General features: G+C 44.8%; 1 protein-coding gene across 1 annotated transcript in view; it reads left to right on the top strand.

Moving 5' to 3' along the window:
- The window catches only part of HID1 (HID1 domain containing), a 226,412-nt gene that overhangs the window by 145,252 nt on the left and 67,862 nt on the right, over positions 1–13,298 (top strand). Inside the window, exons 9-11 of the mRNA XM_078654484.1 lie at positions 1,801–1,941; positions 2,281–2,371; positions 2,991–3,142. Coding sequence (XP_078510610.1) covers positions 1,801–1,941; positions 2,281–2,371; positions 2,991–3,142 — 384 coding nt within the window. The remainder of the gene's footprint in view (positions 1–1,800; positions 1,942–2,280; positions 2,372–2,990; positions 3,143–13,298) is intronic.

Below are 13,298 nucleotides of genomic sequence, written 5' to 3'. Positions count from 1 at the left end.
CCAATTCTCTTTTTACTCTGTGTTGTGGACTTGATTTCACTATTTATGAGCGTTTTCTGGCCATGTAGCGATTTGCCCAGCCTATCGTTTTTCTTTTTCTGGTTTCTCTTTTTCTTCTTGAGTTTTCAGCTCAAATGCCTATGAAGCACCTCTTTGGGTGCTGTGTCACGATCTGCTTGCAGGAGCTAACCAGCACAAGTACAATATGCCCTGTTTGGGGATCAGCAGTTTGTTGTACGCCTGCTCCATGAGTGCTGCTGCCATATAAAAGTTGCTGTAAAATATTTAGTTACTTATGCAGAGTAATGGTGGCCTCATTCTGCAAGAGACAATGAATTGATTTTTGCCAAGCAAAATTCAAGAACTAGATTAAGGAGCTTAGTACGCTTTGAAGTATTGAGCTCCACATTTAGTTAGTCCTGAAACATCCTTTTAAGGGACCATCCTCTTCTCTTGTAGAAGTTACCCCCTCAGTCACATCAGTCAAATGCAGGCCCTTTTTCTCTGAGAAAGGTTGCTTCTTAAAAACCACCTCTCCTCTGCCCTAATGGCATTTACTGTATTGCATCTCAGGAATAGATCTGTCTCCAGGCCTTGTTCCTACACCCTTGTGTATGTCTTTTCTTTTCAATACTTACTGAAGAACAGCAAAGTGAGGATTACGCTATTAACAGTCACAGAGCACTTACTCTCTGACCAGTTCTTTGTCAACCCTCATTAGATTTTAATGCAGTCCTTCTTGTCCCAGTGCCAGTGTGACTGCAGTAGACTTTCTTAGATGTGACCCCATGAAGACCACTATAGGGCCTACTCCGCACTTCCTTCGCTGGTTGTGTGCTAAATATGCGTCTTCCAGGAACATTATTTAAATCTGCCAAGAAGTTCTCGATAGTTACCGAGACATGGGTGGCTTGATATTGCCTTTTCTCCTCCATTTTTCTGATGCTCATCTTGTTTGGAAGTCTGTTCAAATGAAGGACAATAGGACAGAGCCACTACATAGGAGTAGCGTGAAGTTACTTTCATGGTGACTCCTTTGCACTAAATCCAGGGTCCTTATTGATTCTGAATACCCTACTACCTGACCATTGGGCACTATTTTACACCCATAGGCTCTTTTCATTACAGAAAGGGACGTAGCTGTATGCTATGTATGTATGTATGTATGGAGTATACTGCACGTCATTATAGAGCTGCCATTGCAAGTGTTCCAATGTATTTAATCCAGTATTCTTGATTCTTGTGCCCTGACAAGGCAATGGACTATCCCCTCTGTAGCGGTGTCACTGGTGCTTGTCCAGGCCATGTTAACAAACTGCGGCAATCTGAGAAACGGAATCTGCACTCACACTCATGGAATTCAAGTTTCAATATTTGTAGCATAAGGACACAAACACTAGTACCAATTAGATGAGTGTTTTTCAACTTAAAAGGAAAACTGACCAATAATCACTCGATTGCTTACTAAATCACTCGAGTCTGATAGAGATTTACATTGTTATTGCAAGAGTTTTGCATTTCTAATCATTGTGATGACTTTGATGACCTGTTGTGCATGAAAATACATTATTCCCCAGCCTACAGAAAGGGGACTGGCAGAAGGCAACAATCAATAATGAATATGAGCTAGATTGCATTTAAAACCATTTTGGAGATGTGCCCAATTTTGTAGGGTTGTGTAGAGTGAACCATTGCTAGTGAACCATTGTCGTAGATGTTGCATATTTTTCTTGTACTTACGTTACCTAACTAGCCCTGAGCACCAGGACTTGTACTTACCTTCTGTTTTACATTCCTCAGGATTTCCAGTTCATCCTAAAGGGAGTTGCTCGCTTGTTGTCAAACCCCTTAACCCAGACTTACCTGCCAAACTCTGCAAAGAAGATACAGTTTCACCAGGAACTGCTGGTCCTTTTCTGGAAGCTCTGTGACTTCAACAAGGTACATGGGGCGGCAAAGAAAAATGGGTAAAACAAACTGTGTGTGAACATTGAGCTATTGGGCATTCAAGCGTAGATCTGAAGGCTAACTCTGGTATGTCCTACTATGACACAATAAAGGATATGAGCCATACCATAGCAAAACGGCTCCTAATGTTGTTTGTTTTCTCCTTGTGATGGCTGACCTTTGGCTGTGTCATTATAAACTGTGATGGGGATAAATCTTTCCTGCTGATTGAGACGAGGAGGTTCTGGTGGGATATTGAAGAACCACCTAGCAGTGTCATTCGTTGCTAAGCTCCGCTTCTGTCTTACTGTTGTCTCTCTTGGTCTCTTGCAGAAGTTTCTGTTCTTTGTGCTGAAGAGCAGTGATGTCCTGGATGTCCTTGTTCCAATTCTCTTCTTTCTAAATGATGCCCGTGCGGATCAGTGTAAGTTCCACATACTATTGGCCCATCTGGGGTTTACACCTGTATGAGTGCATCCATGGGTAAAGAGATTATGTATAGCAAAACACTCCTGAAGGAATTATGTCTTTAATTCATTACATTTCAGTTTTTTTGAGGTTGGTCAGTAGGGTCCAAACCACAGTAATATCACTAAATGAAGAAAATTATTTGCTAGGTGAGCTTAAATAAATAGGCGTACTCTTCTGCTTAAGTTTAGATACATATACTGTTATATTTGGTGAAATATACAAAATATTTTGGCAACACTAACAGCAGCCAACTATATAGTCAACCAACTATAGAGTTATGTCATTGTCACGTTAATTAAAAAAGTACATTGTCATTTACAGTTTACGTAGAGGGTCGCATCAATAAGAATACACCAACTAGAATACAAAATTCACTGAAAGTTTTTTAACTAGTGATCTAGTTTGATGTAATACACCTCTCAACCTGATTGCAGACTCAGATTTATACATAATTTCAAGAGATGTAAATGTAGTTGATTATCTCTAGACGTCCTTGAAACACTTTTCGGAGTAGGTGATTCTTTTTTGTGTAAAGTTTGTAATTCGTGTAAGGTTTACCTATTGTTTTGCAGCCCGTGTTGGTTTAATGCACATTGGGGTTTTCATCCTGCTGCTGCTGAGTGGGGAGCGGAACTTTGGGGTTCGGCTGAACAAGCCGTACTCTGTGCGTGTGCCCATGGACATCCCCGTCTTCACCGGCACTCATGCGGACCTGCTGATTGTGGTGAGTATGAGGCCTGCAATATAGGATCTTTGGTCAGACCCTGCCTGTAGAGCTACTGCTGTTTCATCTGAAGAGGGTTGATGTACAGCGTTGGTTGTGGTGAGCTTGTCTTTGCTACTTGTATGAAGGATGGGATCAAATATACTACTTGGAATCAAATGTGCACTTGTGTGTTTGCAAGCAATAAATATCCCTATTCTGTTTTGTACTGGGTTTTTCTGATTAGAATCAGAACATGTTGTAACGGGGTACATGGCGTTAAGGGGGTCCATGTGGCTTGAGTGGAGCTATGTACTATTGGGAGATCAATGGAATTGTGGGATGTCTGCAGCTACTTTAGGACTATGTATAGTGGATGAATGCCATTTAAGAGGTCATTTTCCTTTATTCCAGCTGTGCTTTTTGATCAAGATGCTGGCCATGCAAGTTGTGGGGGGTTAGTTTCCTCTCCCCTTCTTGCTTTCTGGATTTCTCTAGTTTGGATATCTTTGGCAGAGTTCAGATGCCCTTGTAATTATACAAATGTAGCCTAAATTGTACATTTATGAGAAATGTATCCTTTCTGTGCACTGCAAAATAGGAAAATATTAGTTTAATAGCTGCACTCGCTGAAGTTAAAAGCAAGGAAACTTGCAGACGCAGTAATAAGGAACTCGCAGGTATGAAGTGATGCGTGACACCGGTTTCAGGTCATTGCAAAGCCACGTAGCTGTCATCAAGGAGGGCAGGTGCCTCTTCTCTTGCTGGGATGCACTGGACTTGGGCCGATCTGGTCCATGCTTGCAAATGATAGCGAGAATGAGCATGTGAAAGTGGCACAGGGAATGTTGACGCACATATAGCGTGTTCAGATAGAGTGCATTAAATATTGTAGTACGTGAGGCACAGTGGTGCAGTGGGTGCCAAACAGGGGTGGAAACAAGCCACCCCATAGAATCTCCAATAAGGAATACTGGGGTCCTGAATAATGTCAAGAATTTAGTTTCAAGCTCCACTTATGTGTATTTGGCGTAAGTGTCTGCACCCATCAAGTCAAAACAATCAATTTTGAATTTCCAGTTAATTCAATTTGAATAATCTTCTTTATAGACACTTTCAGCCAACACGTTTCGTCATTTGATTGGGTAATCCTCTGACTGGAACAAATGTAAGCAAAGACTCTTAGATTCAAATATATACACCTGTGAATATAAACTTCACCAGGCTAGAGCAAAAAAAAACATAATGTAGTGCCTTAAGTAGAAATTGGTGTGGAAATGATTTACTGACACATTATGGAGTACATTCTGTAGGGAAATTATCAAACTATCTAAATTTAGCCGAGCTATAAATAACAAAATGTCCCTATATAGACCTTTAGTACTGTAGAACGTGTGTGTCTGTGTACACAACATTAATGTCTATTCTTTATCAAGGTCGACATGAATCGTGCATCTATGTACGAACTGGGGTTGAAAATCTATTTGACATAGGTATTCATAATGTCAGTATGCCAGCGTTAAGCCTGGTGTTTTAAATGATAGATATTTCCCATCACAGAATAAAAAAATTAAGAAAAAGTGTAGAAGAATGTGGAGGTGGGATTAAAGAATGTAAAAACTGTAGCTTAGTGACAAGAAACCTGTAAATCTCTTTAACGCTTCTCATGACGCATTTACCAATTACTAGCTAAAAATCCTAAAACCTATCCAGTGTGAAAAACAAAAATCAAACCTGTGGTAATCAGGAAAATGCATAGTGCATCAAATTGTAATGCACTACCAAAAACTGTACTGTGAGAGGTTTGTGTGCCAACAAGAATATGGGTAATTCGCAGCACCTTGCATTGTAGGGCACTGTGTTAGGCACAGGCCAGCCGGCTAGTAGCTGGACTCAATACTGAAACTCACAGGGGTGTAGCTTGAGGGGCTGTTTGGGATATGTTGCAAGATGAAAGTATTATGTGGTATGGCAGGTGTGCCTTACCATGCAATACTAGCACAGTACACAAAGATGGACCGCGGGTACGCTCTCAGTACACCTTCTCTCAGTCCTGGTAGAGTGGCAAAGAGCAGACAGGCTACTTAGAGGAACATGTGTTAAGCATTTCACATCACCAACGATAAGTAATTGACACAACTCGAGAGACATCCAACACCAATTTATAAAAATAGCTGTGATTTTTTTATATCTTTTTAGACATCAAAACTAAATCAATACATACAGTATAACCGGAGTTATTCATTTTAAAGAATTAAATAAATCAGTAGTTTGCAATGTGAAAACATTAATGATGCGGTTAATGGGAAGATATTTGCGAACAGTTACTTAGAGGATGAGTTCAAAAGAACCCACTTGGAGTTAAGGTCTTGTGAGTCTCTAGACCAAGTAAGAACATTATTTATGGTGTGATTAATAAAACTCATTGCAATCAAAAAGATCTTCACAATCACATTATATATAAAACAAAACACTCTGTACTGTAAATGTTATTAACAATTGTACCAATACATTCATAAATATCTTATAAAATCAAACATGGACTGGAGCATGCAGTCTCCAGACCAGTTCACAACAGCTAGCACAGTTTTACCTGGTTATGGGGAGCAGGGTGCAGAGGTGCACTTTAGCTGTCAAACAGAGCTGTCAATCAGGCTTGCCTTGTTAGAAATTGTTACCTTTGTAAAAAGGTGCTTGCAGGGTGAGTTGAGCAAAACCATTTGGTACTTGATCAATGAGCTGGCCCTGGACCAGGAGTCTCCAGGCAGATCCGATCTACCTTGCTCGGGGGACTCTGGTGCAGAGGTGCTCTTGGCTATCCCTGGTGCTAAACTGGACCCGTGCCCAGAGGAGCTGGCAGGCGTGCCAAGAGATGATGAAAACAAATGCAAGATCTTTAGGATGGAGTCACAGGGGTGGTTGGTCATTCGTGCAGGTGAATCTATTCTGTTGAAGCATTGAGTTAAGCAGGTTGTAGTTGGACTGACCACAAACAAGCCTTGGTACCTGCAAGCACTCAGGTTGAGGAAATCTTTGTCAAGAGGACCAGGTAAACGTTGTAGAAAGCTGAACTTTGCTGAGGGTTGGGACAACAGTTCCCAGAGGCCGCCTGCCCAAGGACTTTAAGCAGCCATGCCTTACTGCTCAGGGAACAGAACGTCAATGTTGTGCACTTAGCGGTTTGTGCCTACCGACTTTAGGGGACTGGTTTCTCTAGCCCAAGGGAGTTCCTATGAAGTCTGGAGTATACAGAAGGGTTCCCTTTCCTTTTGAAACTGGCCTCTTGCCTTGGTAAAGTCAAAATCCACCAAGTGCAGGGTGGCTGCCACAGCTGCAGAGCTTAGTGCCACTCTTCGTGGAGTCTTGCCTTGTTGTGGAAAGGGTCTCTGCTTATCATGTCAAATCTAAGGTTCTGGTATCTGGGGTGCCCCTTAAATCCTGGATATAGGGATGTTAGTGGGTGTGAGGACTAGTAGCCAATGGGCATCTACTTCTTCTGCTAATCCACCCCAGTAGTGATGACATCCTATGGGTTTATGTCACTAAAACTATCCAGAACGTTATTTCTAGCGTAAATTGGAGATGGCCAAAACCATCCTCGACTATACACCTCAGCTGCAATACCCTAGAAGTGTTGTCAGCCTTCTGGAGTTGGATGCCTCCTGCATAGCTAATTTCCCACCTGCCCACAAAAAAAATGCCCGGGGCAGCAAGAGGCTTTATCCTCGAGTGGGGGACAGGTTTCTTTGTCCAGTGGAGCCAGTGAAGCCTTCGAGGCTCACCGCCGCACCGGTACGAGAACACTGGGTTAACTTGATGGACACTGTCTAAAGTGCAACCTAGGGACCTGCTGGTAAAACCTTGAACCACCATTATGTCAAGGGTTAAAAAGCACAGTGTTTGACACCAAATACGAAAGACTATGTTAGGGCCATCATTGAGCTGGACATATAGTCAATGCCCATATGCCAACCCATGTTATCTGATGGACCACAGGTCACTTGCGGTAAAATTACATTTAGAATCCTACCACAGGGCTATATATGCTTTCACATACATTCTCACACATATAATATAATGCCTCCTGCACTATAAGAAGTCTGCCTTAGGGGTGAATGACATATATTAGATGCAGTGAGGTAACCCTGTCACACATGGTGTGTACAGGATCAAACTCAAGCAGGCAAGCTGGTCATGCAGGGCTGACATGGCAGACCTGCAGATTTCGGTTTTTAATAGGGTCACTCAGGGTGGCACAATAAGTGCTATAGCCCTGGTACCCTTTTTACGTCCCTGCCTTGGATACCACACACTAGGGTCTTACAGGGGTTCAACGTACTTGCCAATTCGGTGTACCAATTCACATTTACAGTTTAAGGGAAAGAGCACGGATGCTGGGTCTGGTTAGCACGACCTGGCACCCTTTCAGATCAGTTACCACAGCAGCTAGAAGCAAAAAGTGGGGGATGGCCATCCAAAAGGGGCACTTTAAAAGAGGATGTGATTCCCTCCCCCAAACAAATGCCTTCCTGACATGGATGTTTGTGTCTTGGAGTTCTAACCTGCATCTGGTATCTCTGTGTTGGTTTTTCCAGTTATGAGGTAAGAATGAAAGACAAAAAATGTAAGTGGGAGCGATAGACAGACCGAGATACCCACCTGGTGGCTCATTTTCAAAATGTGAAACCAGATAACCTGCAGTCAGTGCCGTTTTCTCTTCTTGTCCTTAGCACACATTTTATGTCGGCACATAAATGTCTGTACAACAGCTTTTCCCTCCCTGGGAGACCATGACGTTATACCTGTATACTGTACCTTGTAAATACCTCAATAAAACTATTGGAAATTAAAAGGAACCTCCTCTTTTTATCATCACATACAAGCACACTTTTAAATACTTGAGTTCAGGATGTGTGCTATAAAAGCACCTCTTATATTTGATTTAATAGACTGTAATGTTGCTCCATCTTTAATAAGAATTGAGGCCACGTTTAGGGTTTACATGGCTCCTGAATTGCCTCTTAGTTAACTAATAGCATTGTCATAGGGGGGCTAGCCATGAATGTTTCTCAAAGACTATCACTGCAGTGATTCAATCTGTTATACCGAGGTGAAAAATTTCCAAATGTGAAAGAAATACACTTTTTGGAATGTTGAAGAGGTAGTATATTTTTACATTATGTTTGCTGCACAATATATATTTCAAACATTTTCATGGCTCGTCTTATGCACAGACTCTTAAAAATGAAGCCAGACCCATGACTCAGCTCTGGCTCCGCTTGCTCTATTAATTTGTCTGCGTGCTGTCCTCTGTTTGGGACTTGGCCTTACTACTTAGGTTGTCAGTCACTTGATAAAATGATTTGTAAAAGACAAAGACTAGAAACTTGGAGTCTCTACCATCAATTATAGCATTCAACTACGTCCCAACAGGTAATAATCGTTTAGACAATTATGTGAACATATACAATAAATGAAGGAAAGGAAGAAACAAGGAGACACACTGGTTATTTGAAGTTATAAGGAGCAGTGTATATTTGAAAAGATAGGGTACATAAAATGGTATCAGAACTATTTACATTAAATGTGGGTGTAACCCAAAGAATCTTGTGGAGGAGGAGAAGGGAGAATTAATGTTTCTGAATTCGTTTGAAAACGATCAATTCAAAAAAATATACTTGTCAATGCACTGATATAATATGAGGTACTAAGATTAAATGGTTCTGCACGTTAATGAAATACATTTTTTGAATTTTGAAGAGGCTTTGGGATATTTTTATACTTTGAATGCAAGATGTCTTGAAAAATGAAAGTGATCCTAAAGTTACACCCTAGTGATTTCCTTTCTTTAACCTAAATTAGCCTTTAAATAAATACTTGCCTATTTATTTAACATCTTTTTGACATTAGTGCTGGGTTGATTAAACAGCAGCCCAGTGCTGCTCAGTGGCGGTTTCTGACATAGGGCGTCGGGGCCCCGCCCCCTTTACATTTACGGTGAAAACATCACAATTATAGCAATGCTAGAAATCTGTTTTGATGCAGTCTAGTTAAAACTTGGGGCACGGTGTCTGCCTCACTCACTGCATTGTTGCAGGGAACGTCTTCGTGGAAGTGGAGGAAGATGAATCACAACGTTGGTCCCCCGGGCGGGCCCTCGTCTTTGCCAGGCTGACAACCTCACCGCCCTGAGGTCTCTGAGGTCATCAGCTTGGCAAAGACTGAGCATCCAGGCCTAGTCTCCACCCCCTAATGACGTTCGGGTAAAGTTAGCCACGGGCGTTTCAGATTGAAGCCCGGTTTTGCCAAGCTTCCCCGTCAATCAGGGAGTGGAGACATTGTCACCCCACCCTTTCCCAACTCGTCACAGGGTGGGGTGGGATCCACCCTGTGACGAGTTGGGAAGGGGTGGGGTACTAGACTGGCACCAGGCGTGTCTCAGGAATCGAGTCTGCGCAGACTCGTGTTGACTGTGGTGTAACTGCAACACACTGCGCGCATGATTTGAAGCGCAACGCCATTTTTTGCTCTTTTGTGCTGAAGCGTTGGTCACGTCATCGTTGATATGATTTCATTTGTAGCAGCAGTACCGTGCTGGCGGTGTCTGTGCGCACAAGCACAACACTGTAGGTTTGTGTGGTGACTTCACTCTGACTCGTCAACGTCGTGCCTGTATTTGCGAAGGAGTCAACAGAGACCTGGCGGGCACCTCGGCAGAGTAAGTTAAAAAAAAAATCAGATTCCGGGCCCTGGACCATTTTGTAATGTGTGTATGAGGCATAACATTGGGCTCTCACGCCACCGAAGAGGTGAGAGCAGCTGCACTGGCGGCAGGGTTAGTGAGTGTAATACAGCCATGTGAGACTGCAGAGTGCAGGGGAATGTGCCAAGACCGGGAGGTTGGTACATCCTAGCCTGGTCTGGTGAAAGACATATGCACGGACACAGATGAGAGAGAGAGAAGTGACTGTGTGAGCGTGCCTCACGTCGGCCTGGCTGCCCAGGAGTGTGAAGAGAGATGACCAGCAGCGGATGATTTCAGATGGAGCTGAGTGAGAGCTCTGCACACAGACAAGCATAATAATGAATGTTCCCTGCTTCCTTCACTTGCACGTATGAGGCATAACTTGGGCTCTCAGGTATGATTTTTATAAAATGCCATGACATCGATAGCTCTCAGCTATACAAATGAGGTTTTGAATCTTGTGGCATCGTGACATGAAGGACACACTGAATAGGCAAGACCAGCTGGCGGCTTAGTGGACTAATGCGACCCCTGTAGGGGCCTGTATTTGACATCTTGGTCACAGGTACAAATCCTGGAGGGTTCACTGAGCCTTTCATCCTACTGAGGTTAATAAGATGAGTGCCACTGAGTTAGGTAACAATAAACTGTTATTCAGCGCCAGGATGCCTAGGGGTGAATGTGAGTTTTGCAAACATACATTGGTATGTTAGGTACTGTGTAAATGGCAAAATAGGTCTCTTTTTTTTTTTTAACAGACAACAGCATGTTTGTTTTTCTGCGAATTTTGGAAAGTTTAAAAACTGCTCTATATGTAGGACATCATTAAAATTGTGATAATTAGTCCATACCTATCCTATTATAATAAATATATCAGCCTGACATGTATTCACACACTTCTTGACTGCTGCACACCCCGCTAAAGAAGGCAGTCAGGCTTGCCTACTAAGCCAGGCCTATAAAAAGATATTCCTTTTTGGCTAGCTTTTAGTCTATTTGTTCTTTAAAAAGATTAACACAGGAAATGGGGTCTAACCTCCCAAACAAATGGGGGTGGGGTCGCACACTACTCGAACACCGGCGGTGTCGCCCCTAAGGACTTTGGTCAATGTAGTAAAGTGTTCGCGATGCATCATCTTTCCATCTTCTGCTATCTTCACTGTCTTCGCCATCCCTGGACACGTGTTTCAGGGTATTACCCCTCATCAGCAGGGATAGGCCGTGTACTGGGGTTGCCGATGGCTGCCAATATCTGCCAGGTATAGTACCACTCAGGCGCGTAGGTGCGGGATCCCAGGCTCGTCAGCCCGCTGCTCAAGGGAGCTTTAAAGTTACAAATGGGGGTGGGGTTGCACACTACTCACACACCGGCGGTGTCGCCCCTAAGGACTCTGGTCAATGTAGTAAAGTGTTCGCGATGCATCATCTTTCGATCTTCTGCTATCTTCGCTGTCTTCGCCATCCCTGGACACGTGTTTCGGGGTATTACCCCTCATCAGTAGGGATAGGCCGTGTACTGGGGTTGCCGATGGCTGCCAATATCTGCCAGGTATAGTACCACTCAGGCGCGTAGGTGCGGGATGCCAGGCTCGTCAGCCCGCTGCTCAAGGGAGCTTTGAAGTTACAAATGGGGGTGGGGTCGCACACTACTCACACACCGGCGGTGTCGCCCCTAAGGACTCTGGTCAATGTAGTAAAGTGTTCGCGATGCATCATCTTTCGATCTTCTGCTATCTTCACTGTCTTCGCCATCCCTGGACACGTGTTTCGGGGTATTACCCCTCATCAGCAGGGATAGGCCGTGTACTGGGGTTGCCGATAGCTGCCAATATCTGCCAGGTATAGTACCACTCAGGCGCATAGGTGCGGGATCCCAGGCTCGTCAGCCCGCTGCTCAAGGGAGCTTTAAAGTTACAAATGGGGGTGGGTGTCGCACACTACTCACACACCGGCGGTGCCGCCCCTAAGGACTCTGGTCAATGTAGTAAAGTGTTCGCGATGCATCATCTTTCGATCTTCTGCTATCTTCGCTGTCTTCGCCATCCCTGGACACGTGTTTCGGGGTATTACCCCTCATCAGCAGGGATAGGCCGTGTACTGGGGTTGCCGATGGCTGCCAATATCTGCCAGGTATAGTACCACTCAGGCGCGTAGGTGCGGGATCCCAGGCTCGTCAGCCCGCTGCTCAAGGGAGCTTTAAAGTTACAAATGGGGGTGGGGTCGCACACTACTCACACACCGGCGGTGTCGCCCCTAAGGACTCTGGTCAATGTAGTAAAGTGTTTGCGATGCATCATCTTTCGATCTTCTGCTATCTTCGCTGTCTTCGCCATCCCTGGACACGTGTTTCGGGGTATTACCCCTCATCAGCAGGGATAGGCCGTGTACTGGGGTTGCCGATGGCTGCCAATATCTGCCAGGTATAGTACCACTCAGGCGCGTAGGTGCGGGATCCCAGGCTCGTCAGCCTGCTGCTCAAGGGAGCTTTAAAGTTACAAATGGGGGTGGGGTCGCACACTACTCACACACCGGCGGTGTCGCCCCTAAGGACTCTGGTCAATGTAGTAAAGTGTTTGCGATGCATCATCTTTCGATCTTCTGCTATCTTCGCTGTCTTCGCCATCCCTGGACACGTGTTTCGGGGTATTACCCCCTCATCAGCAGGGATAAGCCGTGTACTGGGGTTGCCGATGGCTGCCAGTATCTGCCAGGTATAGTACCACTCAGGCGCGTAGGTGCGGGATCCCAGGCTCGTCAGCCCGCTGCTCAAGGGAGCTTTAAAGTTACAAATTAGGGGTGGGGTCGCACACTACTCACACACCGGCGGTGTCGCCCCTAAGGACTCTGGTCAATGTAGTAAAGTGTTCGCGATGCATCATCTTTCGATCTTCTGCTATCTTCGCTGTCTTCGCCATCCCTGGACACGTGTTTTGGGGTATTACCCCTCATCAGCAGGGATAGGCCGTGTACTGGGATTGCCGATGGCTGCCAATATCTGCCAGGTATAGTACCACTCAGGCGCGTAGGTGCGGGATCCCAGGCTCGTCAGCCCGCTGCTCAAGGGAGCTTTAAAGTTACAAATGGGGGTGGGGTCGCACACTACTCACACACCGGCGGTGTCGCCCCTAAGGACTCTGGTCAATGTAGTAAAGTGTTCGCGATGCATCATCTTTCGATCTTCTGCTATCTTCGCTGTCTTCGCCATCCCTGGACACGTGTTTCGGGGTATTACCCCTCATCAGCAGGGATAGGCCGTGTACTGGGTTGCCGATGGCTGCCAATATCTGCCAGGTATAGTACCACTCAGGCGCGTAGGTGCGGGATCCCAGGCACGTCAGCCCGCTGCTCAAGGGAGCTTTAAAGTTACAAATGGGGGTGGGGTCGCACACTACTCGCACACCGGCGGTGTCGCCCCTAAGGACTCTGGTCAAT

The sequence above is a fragment of the Lissotriton helveticus genome, chromosome 7 (assembly GCF_964261635.1).
Source record: "Lissotriton helveticus chromosome 7, aLisHel1.1, whole genome shotgun sequence".
NCBI classification, from domain to species: Eukaryota; Metazoa; Chordata; class Amphibia; order Caudata; family Salamandridae; genus Lissotriton; species Lissotriton helveticus.
Note: the sequence above shows the minus strand (reverse complement) of the source record. Positions and strands in the feature narration are given on the sequence as shown.